The sequence below is a fragment of the Ctenopharyngodon idella genome, chromosome 19 (genome assembly GCF_019924925.1).
Source record: "Ctenopharyngodon idella isolate HZGC_01 chromosome 19, HZGC01, whole genome shotgun sequence".
Taxonomy (NCBI): Eukaryota; Metazoa; Chordata; class Actinopteri; order Cypriniformes; family Xenocyprididae; genus Ctenopharyngodon; species Ctenopharyngodon idella.
The window spans coordinates 14,726,934-14,746,392 of NC_067238.1; the positions used below are offsets into that span (position 1 = coordinate 14,726,934).

General features: G+C 36.1%; 2 protein-coding genes across 4 annotated transcripts in view; one reads left to right on the top strand and one right to left on the bottom strand.

Annotated features, from left to right (window-relative positions):
• Positions 1-534: 534 nt before the first annotated feature.
• On the bottom strand, positions 535-15,194 carry st3gal1l (ST3 beta-galactoside alpha-2,3-sialyltransferase 1, like). Its single transcript, XM_051872732.1, has 7 exons — positions 15,085-15,194; positions 4,735-5,033; positions 4,254-4,447; positions 3,020-3,199; positions 2,019-2,064; positions 1,728-1,847; positions 535-1,110 (listed from the first exon to the last, which is right to left on the bottom strand). Exons 2-7 carry the CDS (start codon positions 4,990-4,992, stop codon positions 943-945), a joined length of 966 nt encoding a protein of 321 aa, XP_051728692.1. The 5' UTR covers positions 4,993-5,033; positions 15,085-15,194; the 3' UTR covers positions 535-942.
• The window catches only part of LOC127501015 (CMP-N-acetylneuraminate-beta-galactosamide-alpha-2,3-sialyltransferase 1-like), a 48,507-nt gene continuing 42,545 nt past the window's right edge, over positions 13,498-19,459 (top strand). The window contains exon 1 of one of the 3 annotated variants that reach the window (XM_051872717.1): positions 13,498-14,084. The gene's annotated coding sequence lies outside the window, so the exon portion shown is untranslated. The remainder of the gene's footprint in view (positions 14,085-19,459) is intronic. The other 2 variants (XM_051872719.1, XM_051872714.1) reach the window with 2 other exon arrangements.

A 19,459-nucleotide genomic window follows, 5' to 3' on the forward strand; every position in this document is an offset into this window, starting at 1 on the left:
TGTGGTGAGAGCAACGGCATCTTAACCCAGCTGATGCTCTTCAAGAGCGTCTTTCAGCTGGACTGACCCCCGCTACCCTTAAGGTATATGGCTGCTATTTCAGCTTGCCACAACCAGATTGAGGGATCTTCAATGGGGAAACATGTCCTGGTGTCCTGTTTCTTGCATTGTGCCAGATGGCTTAAGCCTATCTACAGACTGCGGGTTTCTTCATGGGATCTTTCAGTTGTATCGGAAGGGTTGTCAGATGCTCTTTTCGAACCCTTAGAGTTAGCCCCAGAGAAGATTCTGACTCTTAAGGTAGCTCTGCTTATTGCAAGTGAATTACACAGAAAGTAAGTAAAGAACACTCCTTTTATAATCACTCAAGGTGTCGGTCAGTTCAGTATGATAATATAGAAGTGCTAACAAATCAGGTGCTGGTGCCACCATCTGTAGAACTTAGTGGCACTGGGTCTACTGCCCTCAAATGTTAGTCTGGAGCCGTGCTACTTCAGGTTAATATTCAGAAAAAAAACATAACACATTTGTGGGTCAGTTTCCCAGAAAATTCTGTAACTTTATATTTAGTGTCTTCAACTACTAGCTACTACACACACACACACACACACACACACAAATAAAAAATAAATATAATTAATGCATTATTTTTTTTTAAATATATCTACAATGAAAAAACATGTATGTACACCATTATTAATTTAAATGTTAGTACATAGTAAAGGCACCCAATACAAAGCGGGACCGAAAAATGAATCCGCTAATGCCACAGTTTCAGTTGATGCTGATAGTGGAGCTCAGCTTCAGAAAAGTTGATCTCTTGCACCTCTTGAGATGAATATGACCTTAAAGTCTCTGCCGCACAAATCTGCAAAATTCAATAATCGCTATTGCAATGCAATATTGTGCAGTACAACGGTAGAGTTTCTCAAAGAACCTGCTTCACGTCCAACCCCTATATATAAAAATCTTGTTTTCCTGTTGGAGCCGACTAATTGTTTTATTTTCAAAGTCTCCATCATGAGAACCGTTTTCAAATGAAGTCAATGTTTCATCAAAATAATGATGCCAGTTTCTGTCACTCGTAGCTCCAAACCCAAAAACATTCACCTGTAAGAGAAATGGTTATCAGTGTGTTAATAGTTCTCTTTCAATGTAAAGAAAAGCTTCATTCATAAAAAAATATTTTAAGTCAATAAAATGTAAAAATAAAACTCCCTCTTTTTTTCTAATTTTAATATTAAATTCATTGTCTTAAAATTCAATGATATGGAAGTCAGTTTTATTGTTTACTTTAAAAAGTAATTGTAATTTTAAATATCTTACAATGTGACAATGTTCACATAATAGCAACTCTATTACTCATACTTTTCTTTTTAAATCGCAAAATGCAATTTTAAATCTCAAAATTATAAAAATGTGAATTTATTTTAAGATATCACCATTTTACTTTCAGGCAGATACAGATTACCCATCGGTGCACATACAATGCTAACCACTATACTATGGTTCAGTGCTTCATGTTTTAATGCTAACACTTCCCTGAATGGCTTATTGCTTTGGTATGAATAGCCTGCACTGGACTCTTTTTCATGAGAACATCCACAGTCAAATATTTGCTATAATCCTGGTAATCTAATCTGATACTTTTAGACCCTTGTATAAACTGATACTCCCTCAAAAGCAACAGCAATGCCACGCTGGTGCCACGCCACAAACAGTTTTACCTCATCACAGATGTGAAGAGCGAATATTAGTGTTAAGAATCCAGTAGATGGATATCTGCCATGACCCTCTGTCCAGTTATCATGCACGTATCTTATGAATTCAGGGTGGAGGATCATCACCTAAAAACAACAACAGAAATAAAACAGGACACTTATGAAACATGCATTTATGATATGATGTTTTGAATCTGCAATAGATTTCATTCAGGTAATGCTAATAAAAACCATATAAATCAAACATTTGTCATTTGATTGATTGGTTGATTTCATGAGAAGGTCTGTGTTATTCACCTTGTCCTTATTTGCTTTGATTGTTGATGGAACTTCTGTGTATGTTCTGAGTAAACAAATACATTTAGATCAGATTTAAAAAATCATTTAAACCTGAAATATCAGTGTTGTTAGATTTAATAAATGCTAAGGACTGAAATTACTGTACAAAATGTATTTAAGTATTGCTTTTTAGGTAAAGAAAACATTGTTTTAATTAAAGGAACTATTGCTGAATTGTTTGTATTTGTACTGTTAGCTTATAAAAAGGTCAGATAGTTCAATACAACATGATAACTCTAAAAGATTCTTAAAACTTCAAATATATATATTTTTTTTTGGGGGGGGGGGGTGTATTTCAAAGTGTCCTGAGCAAAGGCAATGTCTCATGACATTAAAATTAGAGCAGACCAAAAACAGGAAAGGAGTGGTACTATATTGACATTTTGGTGTCTCTTCACCCTACAAATATAGGCCAGTTTAGTATGGTCTACATGTCAAGACACACCGAATGAGCCAATAAGCATGTCCAGATGTGTTATCGAACCAAAGAACCGGTTCAAAATGAACAAATCAAAAAGAACCGAATGAGCCGAGGATAACCGTGGAAAACTTTGACAGAATCGGCTCATTCGGTTCTTTTCGAATCGGACGTGACCAAAAAGTTTGCTGAATTCGGAAGAGCATACTAGCATACTACTATTTCTGCCATAGAAAGATATGGTAAAAGTAGAACAAGTAGTAGGCATATACTAGTATGCGGTTTCAAATTCAGCTGACCTTCAACTCTGAATGTAGGTTCGATTTGTTCATTTCAAAGCCATTCTTTGGCTATGAGCGTACGTGCCTTCCTGAAGTGCCCTTCAAAGGTACAAAATCTGTGACTGTCGCACAGATCTGAAAGAAATTCAATGACGTCAAGGCTGTAATGTGATTGGTTATCAAGGCCCATGTGATTCAAGTTGGCCGTTACAGACCCTGGTATCTCTTAAACATAAGAAAGTCTATGGTTTAATTCTTACTCTGTGATGTTCTTAGTGGTGAAAGCACTGAAAAGCCACTGCATATCCAGAATCTTATAGGGAAAAAGCACCAGATGGGTGGAGTTGTCCAAGTCCATGGCACTCTCAGGATACATAATCCGGTGAGTGGTCTTGGACCCCACATCCTTCTCATAATCTTTTGTCGGGCCTTTATTTATCCTGAGAAAAAAACACACAGGAGATTGAGGTGATATTCTAATAAAAAACCTTTAAATAACATCTTATTTATCTCTGGAATCACCTCATCTAATCTGATCTCAGACATATGACTACAGCCTCTGTCATTAAATGCACATCTGTTCTATCGATTATGATGGTTGAAAGCTTCATTATTCACTCTTAGCAATAAAGGTTTCAAAAGGGGTTTTTGTACAGTCTTAAAAATTAAAGGGACTGTTCACACAAAAATGAAAATTCTGTCATTTATTACTCACCCTTCATGTCGTTTCAAACACGTAAGACTTTCATTCATCTTCGGAACACAAATGAAGATCTTTTTGATTAAATCTGAGAGCTTTCTGTCCCTCCATAAACAGCTACATAACTGAAACTTTGACGTTCATAAAAAGATCGTAAAACTAATCCAAATGAATTGAGCGGCTTAGTCCAAATTTTCTGAAGAGATGCTTTATGTGATGAACAGATTGAATTTAGGCGTATTTTCACATATAAAGTTGTGGTAAATGGAAGCTCAAGCATGTTTGCTTGACAGATGCAAGACCCAATGAGCTTCCGCAAGAGGTTTGTTCTCACGCATCAATCAGGTTCGCTTGAGTTTCTGTTTATTTTTGTTGATCAATGTTTATATGTGAATAAAAGCCTAAATTAAAGCATAAAGTGATCGAGTCTCTGCCGAAAATTTGGACTTCATATAGAGAGTGAGTAATTAATGAATTTTCATTTTTGGGTGAACTAACGCTTTAAGGTTCTTAATTGCCATCTATGGTTCCATGAAGAACCTTTAACATCCATATAACATTTTCATTGGACTAAAGGTTCTTTATAGTTGAAAAGCGTTGTTTAGATTTTTAAAATGTCCTTCACAATAATAAAAAAATGGTTTAAAAAAACCTTTCAATTATCAGTTTAAAAAAAAAAAAAACTTTCTGAAGAACATTTTAATAATCTGAAGAACCTTTTCCTACCCTTTCCTCTTCATGGAACCATCAATGCCAATAAAGAACCTTCAGTCTGACATAATCTAATGTACTACCTTATGACAAAGTCATGGAAATCTATAAGAGGCCCATAGTGGGATCCCAGGAGGTTCCCAGAGTTTCCCACCACAGCACAGGTTCTGCAGCGATCTGGACCAGCGTCTGAGTAGTGTTCTTCATCGGGGAAGAGAGAAAACAGCTGGTCCACCACAGCTGTGTAGTTGCTGACATTTGGTACATCTTGAAGCTCCTGTATAACATTATTTGATTAGTTAGGACCAGAATGAACTATATTATTCACACTTGTAAAAGAGTGTACTATTTTAAGAGGTTTGCATGCCTTGTGTTTAAGATGCTTTATGAATGAAGAATATAGACCGGGGCTTGTTGTCACAAGGTCTGTGTCTCCGGTCCAATTACACATACGCTTGTTTCACGTGCTCGTTTTCTCTAGCAGTGATTCTATATGTTGGTGTCAAACACTGGGGGGTAATACTACTAAGATGTTGCATATTATGTTGAATCAAACATTCTTACCTTCCACCACTTGGCGACGTTTGCATGTAAAACACTGTTGTTGCTGTTGAGCAGAAGTGGAATGGAGGGTTTGTAACGTTCACTGAACCAGCTATTATCTGTCACACAGTTACCGCATGTGCACGGAGCTCGCTCTGAGACTAAACCGTGAGAACTGTCAATCAAAACCATAGCTGAGTTTTGAAAGTACAGGAATGACAGGATGGTCGAGGAGCCCAGGAGCGCGGTGATGTAGCGGTGTTTCAGTCGCACAGTCATCAGTGATGTTTGAGGTTTTGTCACTTCAAACAGAAATAGACCTACAGAGGGAAAGAGAATGGGTTATATTGAGTAATAAAAGAGACGCATACAAGCTGGATACTATAGGTTGTTTGCAATCTCATGGTTCTGGTGGAGGGCAAGCAGTGAAAATTAGAATGGAAGAGATGGAGAAAAGTCCGTACTGTGCTGGTTTAGAAAGGTATAAACAGAAAATCACAACATATTTTGGATGTGAAGGTCTAGTCTGGGTTTGTTTATATCGTGCTGCCTTCTGCTAGTGAAGTTAGGGCAGTATTTTTGATTTTCTGTCGTGATTGAGAAAAAAACTGGACGGTGTAATACAATTTTCTACGCGTAAAAGGTGCATTTTACTTTATTCTCCTTTAAACCACTAGATGGCACACAAATTCACCTCAGCAGCACTTTTCTTAAAGGATTAGTTCACAAATTAAAATTTCCTGATAATTTACTCACCCCCATGTCACACAAGATGTTTATGACTTTATGTTTATGTCTATGCTAAGTGTACTGCCCTCCACAGGTCAAAGTTTGAAGTAAATAAAGTAAATACTTGCACTAGCATATTGTATATGACAATTTAGTTCAAACTTTGACCTGTGGAGGGCAGTAATGCACTGCCAGAATTCTAATAGAGAAGAAGAAGAAGAGCGCTAATTCAAGATGAGCGTTTAGTTAAAATGTATATAATTTTTTTTTTTTTTTTAGAAAATTAACGATTGTTTCGCTAGATAAGACCCTCATCCCTCGTCTGGGATCGCGTAGAGCCCTTTGAAGCTGCACTGAAACTAATTTTGACCACTATAAGGAGAATAATCCTGGAATGTTTTCCTCAAAAACCTTAATTTCTTTTCGACTGAAGAAAGAAAGATATAAACATCTTGAATGACATGGGGGTGAGAAAATTATCAAGAAATTTTCATTTGAAAGTGAACTAATCCTTTAACAACCGCGCTTGAAATTTGACTGATCCTTGACGCGATCGCGGACAGCAACGCAAAGTTGATTCTGCACTAATTCGATAATATTTAATGTTTTGTAGGTTTATGTAGCAAGTGAGAATCGATGAAATTATTGACTGTATTTTGAGACAAAGTCGATTTTCAGATTTTTAAATCGAGAAATTGTGATTTTGAATAAAAATATTAGCAAACGTTAGTTGAGAGAAGAAAATGATCCGACCACAAGATGGCGCGCCTGATTAACCGCTCTCGTGTGACGCTCTATGAATGTAGTTATTGCGTTATTGTGTTGAAAAAACGAGACGCGGGCAGTGGAATAGGGGAAAAAAAACAAAGTTATTAAATGTGAGTTTAACTTTTATTTAACTTGACCGCCGTGTTTTACAGAATGCTGTTTCATGGGTGAGACACTGCAAAAGATGCAAGAAATGAGTGCAACAGCCAAACACATCCGCCAAACATAATAACAATAGGAAAATAGTGCAATGGAATGAAAAAACCTGTAAAGAACTACTACTGTATGTTTGATATTTCATGTTTGCATGATGGTGACAGGCTGAAACGTGCTGTTCTTTTCTGTTTTTACAATCCATTTGCTGTTAATAAAAGCCTATTACTGGTGATATTTATTGCTATTTTTGGCTAAGAAATATTTAGCATTTTTCTTATTTTATATTATTTCTGAGTATATAGGATACACTATATTGCCAAAAGTTTTGGGACGCCTGCCTTTACGTGCACATGAACTTTAATGATATCCCATTCTTAATCCTGTAGGGTTTAATATGGAGTTGGCCCACCCTTTGCAGCTATAACAGCCTCAACTCTTCTGGGAAGGCTCTCCACAAGGTTTAGGAGTGTGTTTATGGGAATTTTTGACCATTCTTCTAGAAGCGCATTTGTGAGGTCAGGCAGTGATGTTGGCGAGAAGGCCTGGCTCGCAGTCTCCGCTCTAATTCATCCCAAAGGTGTTCTATCGGGTTGAGGTCAGGACTCTGTGCAGGCCAGTCAAGTTCCTCCACATCAAACTCACTCATCCATGTCTTTATGGACCTTGTTTTGTGCACTGGTGCGCAGTCATGTTGGAACAGGAATGCGCCATCCCCAAACTGTTCCCACATAGTTGGGAGCATGAAATTGTCCAAAATGTCTTGGTATGCTGAAGCATTAAGAGTTCCTTTCACTGCAGAATTTGTTTCTTATCTCTGTTTTGTTCAGTTTTGATTGATTTTTATTTATTCTTTTTTTTTTTTTTTTTGTATGTGGGTGTTCTTTTGAAAATCTAATAAAAAGTAAATAAAAAAAAAAAAAAGAGTTCCTTTCACTGGAACAAAGGGGCCAAGCCCAACCCCTGAAAAACAACCTAATCCCCCCTCCACCAAACTTTACACTTGGCACAATACAGTCAGGCAAGTACTGTTCTCCTGGCAACCGCCAAACCCAGACTCGTCCATCGGATTGCCAGACAGGGAGGCGTGATTCATCACTCCAGAGAACACGTCTCCACTGCTCTAGAGTTGGCGTGCTTTACACCACTGCATCCGACGCTTTGCATTGCACTTGGCGATGTAAGGCTTGGATGCAGCTGCTCGGCCATGGAAACCCTATTCCATGAAGCTCTCTACGCACTGTTCTTGAGCTAATCTGAAGGCCACACAAAGTTTGGAGGTCTGTAGCTATTGACTCTGCAGAAAGTTGGCGACTTCTGCATACTGTGTGTCTCAGCATGTGCTGACCCCGCTCTGTGATTTTACGTGGACTACCACTTCGTGGCTGAGTTGCTGTTGTTCCCAATTGCTTCCACTTTGTTATGATACCACTAACAGTTGACTGTGGAATATTTAGTAGTGAGGAAATTTCACGAATGGACTTATTGCACAGGTGGCAACCTATCACGGTGCCACGTTCGAATTCACTGAGCTCCTGAGACTGCGACCCATTCTTTCACAAATGTTTGTAGAAGCAGTCTGCATGCCTAGGTGCTTGATTTTATACACCTTTAGCCATGGAAGTGATTGGAACACCTGATGTCACGATCACCAGTGAGAATGCCACCAGAAGGCACTCCATCCTGGACTACACACATCATTTGGACTCCATTTCCCATCTACCCTCATACCCTGGACTGATCACCCTGCACCTGCTACCCATTATGTAATCACTCACTCACACATAAAAGACACTTGCACCCACACCTTCACGTGAAGTCTTGATTTTCCCCGGTGATCTTTTCTGAACGTTATTGTGGATTGCTATTCTTGTGTTTGACTGGGCTGTTCCTCATGTTTGATTCTCTGCTGCCTGCCCTGACCTTTGCCTGTTCCTGGACTCTGTTTGTTTGCCGTCTGCCCTGATCTCTCTGCCTTGTCCTTGCCCTGTTGTGTTTGCTTATCAATAAAAACTGCAAATGGATCCTAACTCCGTTGACCCAATCCTTACACCTGAATTCAATTATTTGGAGGGGTGTCCCAATACTTTTGGCAATATAGTGTATGTTTAAGATAAGTTTGTACAATATTTACCTTCATATTTTCTGCAAAGATATTTAACAAATAAGTCATTTGTTTTAATGCACACCATGATGATCACTTCAGGTGTGTGCTCTTGGAATACAACTTTTTTTTTTAACCAGATTGTAACTAAAGAGAATGTTACTTGAATCATATTGTGGTTACGTTTTTAAGTTGACCAGTTAAATAAAACAAATCGAGATTTTATTTCTTTGCCATATCGCCCAGCCCTAATAGCAAATATAATATTGTAAATATTCACATTGCACAGCCTCTCATACCGTATTGCTGAATCCAAGAAGGATGTGATGTATTCTTCAGTTTCTACATATAATTTGCAGCAATAAATTAAATAACAGAATAAAGGTAAACAGGCACTGTTTATTATGGAAGCTTGTTTCTGCCACAGAATAAAACATTTTGGAAAAAAAAGTAGCCTAATTGTGACTTTTTATCCCACAATTCAGAATATTTTTTCTCTCAATTGTGAAGTTATATCTCGCAATTCCCTTACAAAAAAAATAAATAAATATAGGCCTATTTCAAGTTCATTTTAATAAGTATACTTAATTAAATATCACATGATATAATAATATCAATGTACTAGCATACTTGTAAGTGTACTATCTCAATACTACTTGGGACTAAATTGTATAAAAGTATACTTTAAGTGTAACAGTAGTAAACTTTGAGTACACAACTAGTTTACAACTACGTTTTTCGTTGCAACTGCAACTATACTACAAGTGAGCTTATAGGTATACTGATAATTTACTACTGATAGTTAAATAATTGTAGCACATTTTTTAGTTTATGAAAGTACATTTTGAATCAGTAAACTAGTTTAGTAGATACTTGCAAGTATACTTGTGAATTTAACATCATATTTATAGGCCTAGTTTCACAGACAGGGCTTAGATTAAGCCTGGATTAGGTTTTAGTTCAATTAGAATTATTTAAGAAGCTTTTATAAACGTGTCTTAGAAAAAACATTACCGGTGTGCACCTTGAGACAAAACAATGGAAGTGACATATTTTAAAATATGTTAGTGTAAGTTGCTTTCAGTTAAAACAGCTCAAACATGCATTTTAGTCTGGGACTAGGCTTAAGTCTGTGAAACTGGGTAATAGTTTACTATTTATATATTATTGCACTTCAAGTATAGTACTAAGTATATATCAAAAGACTGAGTGTAAAAGATCCACTAGAGAAGAGCTTGAAGAACCCAAGTGCAGTTTATTTACATGGTGGTTACAGGGACGATACTAGACAAAGACATTATTGTGTCTACTGTAGGATTGCGGGGCACCTCGTCCGCAAAACCCACAGTAAAAGATGAGCCGGCCAGAAAAAGTGCATAATCAATGTACTTAGCTAAAGAGCCAGGAAAATTGCTCTCAGGCATCAGGTAACTTAAAAAGCAGGGCTTAAAAACGAAAAAAAATTCAATCGTTTCACTCCGAGCAGAATCGGTATTTTAACGTTTCTGTTCCAGCGTTCCTTCTGTATTATTAACGTTCCGAAAACGGTTTGATTAGAAAAAATAACGGTTAATAATTTTTTTTTTTTTTTGTCTGCATGTAGCCTACTTATTATTATTATTATTATTATTATGTACAGCATTTTATTTATTAAAAAAAACAAAGAGAGCATTTGCCGTCTTAGCCAATAGGCCTACAATTATCTTTTATAACAAGATTCTGACCAAATGTAAATCTATACAAAAGGACAAACTATCAAAGTATTTTTTCAAGATATTTTAAAATGTTTGCTGCATGGTTAAAAATACCGAGGCTATTCCTGAGAGGAAAAAAGATAGGATACGTCGCATTTTACATTCAGAAATAATGTAATTTATCGGTAAATAAAATAAAATGTTTACAAATAGCCTAGCATATATATAATATATAATATAATTATAATGTTTGTAAACATAAATTATGAACAAAGCTGCCCTATTTTATTTTACCACAAAACCTCTAAAGTTAACAGCCTATTCAGGCTACGTCAAGCCAAAACGAATTAAAAAAAAATAATTCTCTTTTCTTTTTAACGCGATTCCAGCTTCTATTGCTATTCAAGGCGAGAAACAGGTTTATTTATTAGAAATAAAATTAAATAAGATGCTAAACGAATTAATTTAAAGTGAATCTTGAAGCCTACCTTTCTCATTCGGCACTGTTTCCATTTTCGAGACGAATGCTAAACTATTATTTATTATGTAAGGTTTGTACTTCACTCGCATTATCGACATCATCCTTCACATAGCAGCACAGTCAGACGGTGGTCACGGGTGGTAAACGGCAGATTGTATTACAGAACTGAACTGAGCAGTGTAACGTTTTATATGTTTGGTTGATTGTATTTTATTTTAATTATTTAACAGTCTGCGATATCAAGTAAGCAATGCAAGAATTTGTGTGCGCGCGCGTGCGGCGCCGGGCGACCACTTTTTTCCTTCTAAGACAGTAAACTGTACTCCGTAATTTATGGTCATACAGGTAAAAGCAAGACATAATTCATACATTTACAAAAGACACTTAAATAACGAAAACAAGCAGAATGTCTGTTTCCTTTCCTAGATCTTTGGAAAACTACCTTTGAGAGCAGCCCCAGCAAGCAATAGCCGGTCATTTCACCGTCTCGGTTAAATATAGACCCGATATAGTCCGGCTATGTGTAACCCACTTTTAGCCAAAATAATCTTTAATTTGGTTACATGTCGTTTTTGCCAAAATAACTTGCGAGATGTATGATATTGCATCATGTAAGCAAAGTCAACAGTGATTACAAGGTGTTTGGTTTCATATCTTTGACATGTTCTATTGCGTAGGCTGTGCGTAGCCACGATTTAGCTCGTAGTCAGACCGGCTATTTATAGCCCACCTATAGTCAATCCTGATTTATTGTAGTTTTTGGTCAGGAACTGCATGAGATGGTTGATATCCCATCATGTTCGCAATGTCAATGATTTCTACAAGATGTAAGTGTCATTTCATGACATGGTCTATATGTAGTCACAATTTAGCTCTGAATTGGATAGGCTATGTGCAGTCTGCTTTTAGTCCACCCGGCGAAATCTAGGCAATCTATAGTCTAATTTTTACGGCTTGGCTATAGACCTGATTCAGACCAGCAAAGAGTGTAACCAAAATAGTGTTAAGTAATTTTCGGCCACAAAGCTTGTGGGATTCATGATATACCATCAAATGCAAGTATACATTGTGCCACACAATCCTACACAGTCTACTATATATATATATATATATATATATATATATATGTATACACACACCACACACATATATGCAGGGCTGGAAATGGCTGAGATTCACTGGGGGGACTCTATATGGGAAGATTTTTTTTTTTTTTTTTTTTTTACTTTCAATGACTTTTCAGATGTATTTAAATATAAAATATTATATAATTATATAATATGCTAGCATTAAACAGGCCTATTTCATGTTTCCTCCAAACAATATTTTCTTAATTATCAAGCAGACACATGAAAGGTCAATGAACAACATTTATCAACTGTGTGTGGCACAAACATGTTCATTCAACAGAATCTCTGCTTGGAGAAAATTACCTGTTTGATTTTTGGCCAAATTAAAGATACATTTTCTAGGAAGTTGCATATCTGGTGCATACTGAATTGAACAGGTCACAAACATTTTAAATACATTTGTCCTCAGGTTAAAGAGAACTGAATGTTTTGGATGGTTACCTCTTAGTTTACTATACTTTGAAAATCAATCATTAAACACATTTAAAGGGGAATTCAGTTTTAACGGAAAAGGAAGCTGATGTGCGTTCTAAAAAGCAAAATGATTTGGATAATGTATCTAGAAAACATAATAATATTCACTTATCCTTTTTCTTAAACAATGGTTAAAAGGGTTGAAATGTGATGTTTATCATTTTATAAAAACTTTTTGTTTTGAGGATGTTACCATAGACATAGTTTTTTAAAACATTGCTACCTGAACATTCAGTTCTATTCTAATATTCGCTGAAATAATTTCAACTGCTGATTCTGATGCAATCTTTATTTGAAGTATCAAGTTACTTTCAAAGGTGATTTACTTTGATTTATTTTGTTCACTTCTGTTTGGGATGGGGGACGGGTTGTTTCCCTCGGTTGCGAGGAGTTTGCTCCCTTATGAGGTTTATTTATTTGTTTGTTGCTTTATTTTTGCAAAATGGTCCACACATGCAAAGTTGGTAAACAACTGCACAACTGCAATAAAGTAACAGCCTATAGTTAACAATTACTTGTTTACAAAGTACCATGGGAAGTCAAACTATCTTTACTTAAAATGTTCTTATAGCCTACTGAACATGTTTATTCTTGAAATACAGCCAGGTTTTTCCTAATGGGCATATCTGTCATATTAGCAGAACACATTTTATACATAAGGAAAACTAATGTTTAATCAATAATTCAAGAAGATCCATGATTCTAACTTGTACTTGGCCTTATGAAAAAGTAGTTCTTGTAATTGTTTAACATAGCATTTGTTACAATAAGGATGTAATTAAAGCTAGACCACTGATGGCTCCTCATTGCATGCTTAGGGCAATGTTAACTTTTTTCTCTCTTCTTTTAAATCGATTTCCTTAATAGATTATATATTATAAATTCTTCAACAAGTTAGTTAAAATGTACCACAATAAATACAACAGAACGTGATAAATTCTAGGAAAATATGTCATGAGAAGCTTGCAAGATCATCATGATGTTTTCCGCTCTTTTCATCAGTCTTTTTAGTGGCTGTCTTTAGATCATGTTTGACTTTCACCATAGCGTTTTACTACATTCTCAATAGAATTCAAATGGGTTTCACATTTTATCATAGGAACGGCTCGCGCAAATCTTATCACACTTTTGGAACGCGCTGGTGAACGCGCCTGCGGTGATTCGCGCGCGGCGCGCAACTCATGCTTATGAAAGCTCCGAACGCGCGATTTATACAAATAATTAACAGCCTGATTCTATGTTTCAGGTGTGGTGGTTAGAGTACCGGCAACATGTGAGAAGTGGCGGTACGCAAGACAAAGCGTGGGTACGCTACAGATTAAAATAGAGAAGTGCCGGTGAGTACCGGCCCACTTCGAGCAACGAGTAAGATCGCGTGGGTGTTTGAATCCATTGCGATCTTTTTATTATTAATCATGCAATTTTATTGCGCTATGTTTTTGCACTGAATCGGTTTCGTTTTCTTAGGATATTGAGTGAATAAATACAGAAATCCCTTCATTTCTATAAAAAAAAAATCGAACCAATTTGAACTGGAACGCCGTCCCCCCTCGAAATTCACTCCCGGGACGCCGTCCTCCCGCGTTACCCCCCATTTCCACCCCTGCATATATGACTGTCTTTAATTTTAAGTTAAATAAAAATGTACAATTACAATTCTCAACCGCTAGATGGAAACTGTGGCTCTACTGAGACATGACCACTGGCAACGCGAGACTTGAAAGTTAGCTCTCGATCACTGTTGCCAGATCTCGCGATAAACATTTCCGCCATTTTACAACTGTTGGAGAGCAAGCAACAGCAAATGTTAAAGCAAATTCTTTCCTGCTTTTGGTCTTGTAAGTATCTGTGTTTTTCATGTTGACATGCGGTCATTATTTATGTACAGTGTTATCATGTGTATGAACAGTGAAATTTTAGCGGGTGCAGACTCAGAGTAAGCCATGTTGTGGTTAGATTAACATGCTACATGCACATGTAGCTACTGTAGTGTTTCCTTGTGCCGTAAAACTCTCCAATTATCTAAATACAAGGGGGTAAACATGAAACCTGTTCACCCTATTATTATTTGTTACGGAAGCCTCATATCTCTTTTAATCTTTTGATCATTATGATATGAAAATATGAGTTTTTGGTATGGCAAGGCAAGTTTATTTTGTATATGTAGAACTTTTTTGTCAATGTTTTATATTTTTATTATGTTAAGTTGTAAGATGTTCCATATTTAAAAAAAAAAAAAAAAAGTTTATTTGTATTGTATTTGTAAAATCTAATTTTCATTATTTTTTTTATCATTTTGTATTATCTTGAGTTCTTTTTCTAAATAAAACCTTTTATTTAATTTGTTTGGACGGATTGTCATTTATGAGAACCTGTTATATTTAAGTAAAAAGAATCCTTTAGCCATTATTTTGTTGTCTATTACATGTATAGATGTAGTCATTCATTAGCTGTATATTTGATGACTAGTCTATTCTTGGGTTATGGTTAGACGTCTATTAGATTTTCACTGACAGCCCAAATTCAGCCTTGTTTTAGCCTAGACCCATATTCACCGTCTATTAGACATAAATATGTAGTTGTCTAATAGTCGTCTAATTGATGACTAGTCTATTCGTGGGTTATGGTTAGACGTCTATTAGATTTTCACTGACAGCCCAGATTTTGCCTTGTTTTAGCCTAGATGGTCGGGCTATGTTTTGACGTCTATTAGACATAAAATTGCTTGCCGGGGACATATTTGCAAAAGTCCGCCATATAATCCTCAATATCATTTGAAACTCACTCATGCATAATTTACTCATAAACTTTTCCCCAGAATAAAACTGATTTACCTACTTTTTTGTTAATGTATTCCACAGACTCCTCAACGTGGTGCTTTGTCAAATCTTGGTTTATTAGATGTAGTAGCCTACTGCGCATGGTATGACTCTGCCCATGGAGTGTGTGGAGTACACCTAATTGAAACTGTGTTTTATTTAGGTTTTGCTGGAAGGGTGGGGCTTGTGAGTGAATCCATCCCCCTGGTAACACCGGTTAATCCACCAACTCCTCTCATGGGTTTTGATTACGGCATATGACATGACTCAATTTTGTGAAAATCTAGAGGAAACATCCTTCTCAGAAATGAGTTACTGTTGCAGTGATGGCCAGTCAGACTGCCAGATCAGAGCAGCTTCATCAGATTAGATAGGCCTATTTTTAAAGGCGTCAATGAGGAAAAAAAAACAGTTGAAAGGCCAGCCACCACCAGCATTTTTGATAATTATCAAAGGAATATTTGGTAACACTTTACAATAAGGTTCATTAGTTAAACATTAGTTAATGTATTAACTAACATGAACTAACCATGAGCAATACATTTGTTACTGTTTTACTAATTTTTGTTAATGTTAGTTCATGAAACTACAGTTGTTTGTTCATGTTAGTTCACAGTGCATTATTAACTAATGTTAATAAGATTTTAATAATGTATTAGTAAATGTTGAAATTAACATGAACAAATATTATTAAATGCTGTAGAAGTGCAGTTCATTATTAGTTCATGTTAACTAATGTAGTTAACTAATGTTAACTAATGAACCTTATTGTAAAGTGTTACCGAATATTTTGTCGTATGAATATCTGAACATGCAATATATCAAAGGAAAGAACAGAGCCTCTGTTTTTATTATTATTATTATTTTTTTTAACAACGTTTTGTTCTAGATTAATGCATTCTGTTTTATATCAACACTTGAATCTGGATAAGTTTAATAAATAAAAAAAACAACAACATTTTGAACAAAAAGCTGAGAAAATCGTGTTTTTTCCAAAGACTAACATGTATAAGCAATGCTTTTATCGCTTGTTTCTGCTCCTGGGCATCCAACTCCGCCCACATCCAAGTGAGACATCAGAAGCCACGCCCATGCCCAATACTTAACCTTGTGACTTCCCATCCCTGTGTCGCCCCGGAAACCCGATTTGTTGCATGTAGGTTTCCGACTGAATTGTTTTTAGGCATAAGGTTAGGTTTTATGTGTGTTTCAGGCATAAGGGTAGGTTTTAAGTGTGTTCACAGTCCCTTTAAGACAAGTTATTTTATCTTTGGAACGCCTTTCGGGCATGCAAGTACAGCTCCTATCTCTTTGAATGGGGAAACATCAAATTCTCCAAAGCTGTGTGCCAAGCTTTCGATTAAATTTCATATTTGAAATCACCAATGAAATCTGACAACAACTGTCTCATAAATTTCCCGTTCTATTTTTGACGCAGTTCAAGTGCTTTGCAACGGTTGGTTTGTCGCGTTGTGTAGTGTCTGGTGTAGAAATGTAGATAAGCGCAAAATATATAAAAATCTGTGTATCGTAAACTGTAACTGACTGTCATAAAACTCTGAATGCTGGCCACTGACGTCACTGCCAATATATAATAGGCTGAGGTGCCTCACGTGTCCAAGTTAGCCGTTACGCTTTCTTCAATGGTAAGAGCCACAGACCTCCTCATCTCTAAGTAATAAGAAAATCTCTGGTATAACAGTGAGAACACAGAAAGCCGAAAGTCTCCAAGTGTGGGTATCTGCAGGTTGGAGTAATGGGCATGACAAAAAGTGGAGAAAGGTCTTAATCATTATGGGGTAGGGTTAGGGGTTTGTTTCTGTTGAACCATTTATATTGTCCCAGATCACCATCTAGAGCAGGGGTGTCAAACTCAGTTCCTGGAGGGCCCCAGCCCTGCAGAATTTAGTTCCAACCTTGCTCCAAGCACACATACCAGTAGTTTTCTAATAGGCCCGAAGGACTTGATTAGCTGAATCAGGTGCATTTAATTAGGTTTGAAACTCTGCAGGGCTGTGGCCCTCCAGGAACACCTGTGATTTAAAGAATCTGTTGACACTATCAGATGTTGGGTGAACGTGATTTCACCATGTACAACTTGTTCTTATTAACAACTTTGTTTATCTTAGATCAACTTTCCAGTCAACCTCTCAAATTTGAGAGACAAGTTTAGTTTATGTCAAGTTTTGGCTTACATCCAGGGTTAGGTGCTTCTACATCTCCCTCTGATTTTAGGAAAAAAAAGTTATGGGTAGGGTTAGGTTTAAGGGTAGAAATAGGACTAAATTTTCAGACAACAATGTTGTTCCAGGATCAGCAAAATATGTTGCGTATGTCTTACTTGGCAAAATCACGGTGACTGTAGAAGTTGCATGAGCTCATATATTAGTCTGGAGGCTCTTCTCATGTCAAATATATTCTAAATGTCACCATAGGAACCTGCTAATTACAATTAAATATTGTAATTATTAAATTGTGTTAAAAATATAATTTTTAAAATGTCACATTAATGAAATGTCCCTTGTCACCTTTAATACATACTTGACTCTTGTCTTTACACAATATTAGTGTGGTTCTATTGTGTTCACTTGTTTTCCAAACAGTTACTGCAAAAATATTACTTTGGGGGATAAAAATTATTTTATTTTTTGAACAATACAATACACTTGTGCAATTGGACTTTTGACTTAAAACCTTTTAGTTACTGAGATACCCAGGTGAAAAAAAGTATACTTGAATACACTAAAAAAATACTTAAATACAAGCAAGTTCATTTGTAGTACATTCTTATTTTTTGTGCTAAATAAAATTGTAGAAGTTACACACTATAAATACACTAATTAAAAGTATATTTCTTATAAATGAATACTAAATACTACTAATAGTTAAATTGGTTTTTTGTGAATTGAAATAAAGTATACTACTGCAAAGATATACAGTTTTATTAGTTTATTTCTTAAAAGTGTGCTTTGAATACTTTAACAATTAGTTCAATCTTACTAGACTTTTACATAGCAACACTTAGTTTAAATTAAATTGATTTTATTAAAAGTACATTTTCCCAACTGTGGTACTTAAGTACACTTAATATAAATGCACTAATTAGCACTAATACTTAAACTGATTTTAAGTGTAGTCAGATAAAGTAAACCAAACATACAGAAGTGTTTTATAACTGCATTACTTAAAAGTGTGTAATGAACGCTTCACATAAAATTGTAGTAGATTTTTATATATACTGTCACTAAGTTCACGGATTCACTGGTTCACTCTGTCTCTCTGTGAGTGTGTGTTGCTGCTGATGAGCTGATCAGTGTCAGCTGGGGCTCGTCAGGGCCCCTATTTAATGTCTGTGCATTTTACCCTGTGTTGTGAGATTGTTGGTGTGTAAGTGCAGTGTTAGTCCTGGCTGTGTTTGAGTCTCTTGTTCCTCGTTCCTGTTCTGGATATTCTCTTTTGAGACAGTTTTGGATTTCCTGTTGGACTCTTGTCAGAGGACTGAGGCGCTACCAAGAAATACTTTGCCATCTGCATCCGTGACATCTGACCCTCTATCTTTCCTGCTGCCATTTTTCTTAATCTGATATTTGCTGCATTCGCTCTAATCCTCCTTATTTCACGGGACAGTACTATTTAAGAAACATCATTAACATGCAGTTAAGTATATCATATAAAGGGAATATTAAAGAATGAATTCACTTTCAAATGAAAATTAACCCAAACTTTACTCACTCTCAAGCCATCCTAGATGTATATGACTTTCTTTTTTCTGATGAACACAATCTGAGAAATATTAATAAATATCCTGATGCATCCGAGCTTTATAATGGCAGTAAGCGTTACCAAACGAGTATGAGCTGAAGAAAGTGCTTTTATCAACATCCATCCATCATAAACGTGTACTCCACACGGCTCCGGGGGGTTAATAAAGGCCTTCTGAAGTGAAGCGATGCGTTTGTGTAAAAAAAAAAAAAAAAAAAAAAAAATCCATATTTAACTAGTCATGAAGTAAAATATCTAGCTTCCGCCAGACCGTCTTCCGTATTCTACTTACGAAGAAAGTGTAAAACTCTATTCAACTTACGGAAAAAGTGTAACTGACGCGACATCAGTTTACACTTTCTTCATAACTTGAATACAGAAGGCGGTCTGGCGGAAGCTAGATATTTTACTTCATAACTTGTTAAATATGGATTTTTTTTTTTTTTACACAAACGCTTTGCTTCAGAAGGCCTTTATTAACCCCCTGGAGCTGTGTGGAATATGTTTATGATGGATGAATGTGGATGGAGACACTTTCTTCAGCTCATACTCGTTGATTCTGCTCACTGCCATTATAAAGCTCGGATGCGTCAGGATATTTAATATTTCTCCGATTATGTTCATCAGAAAGA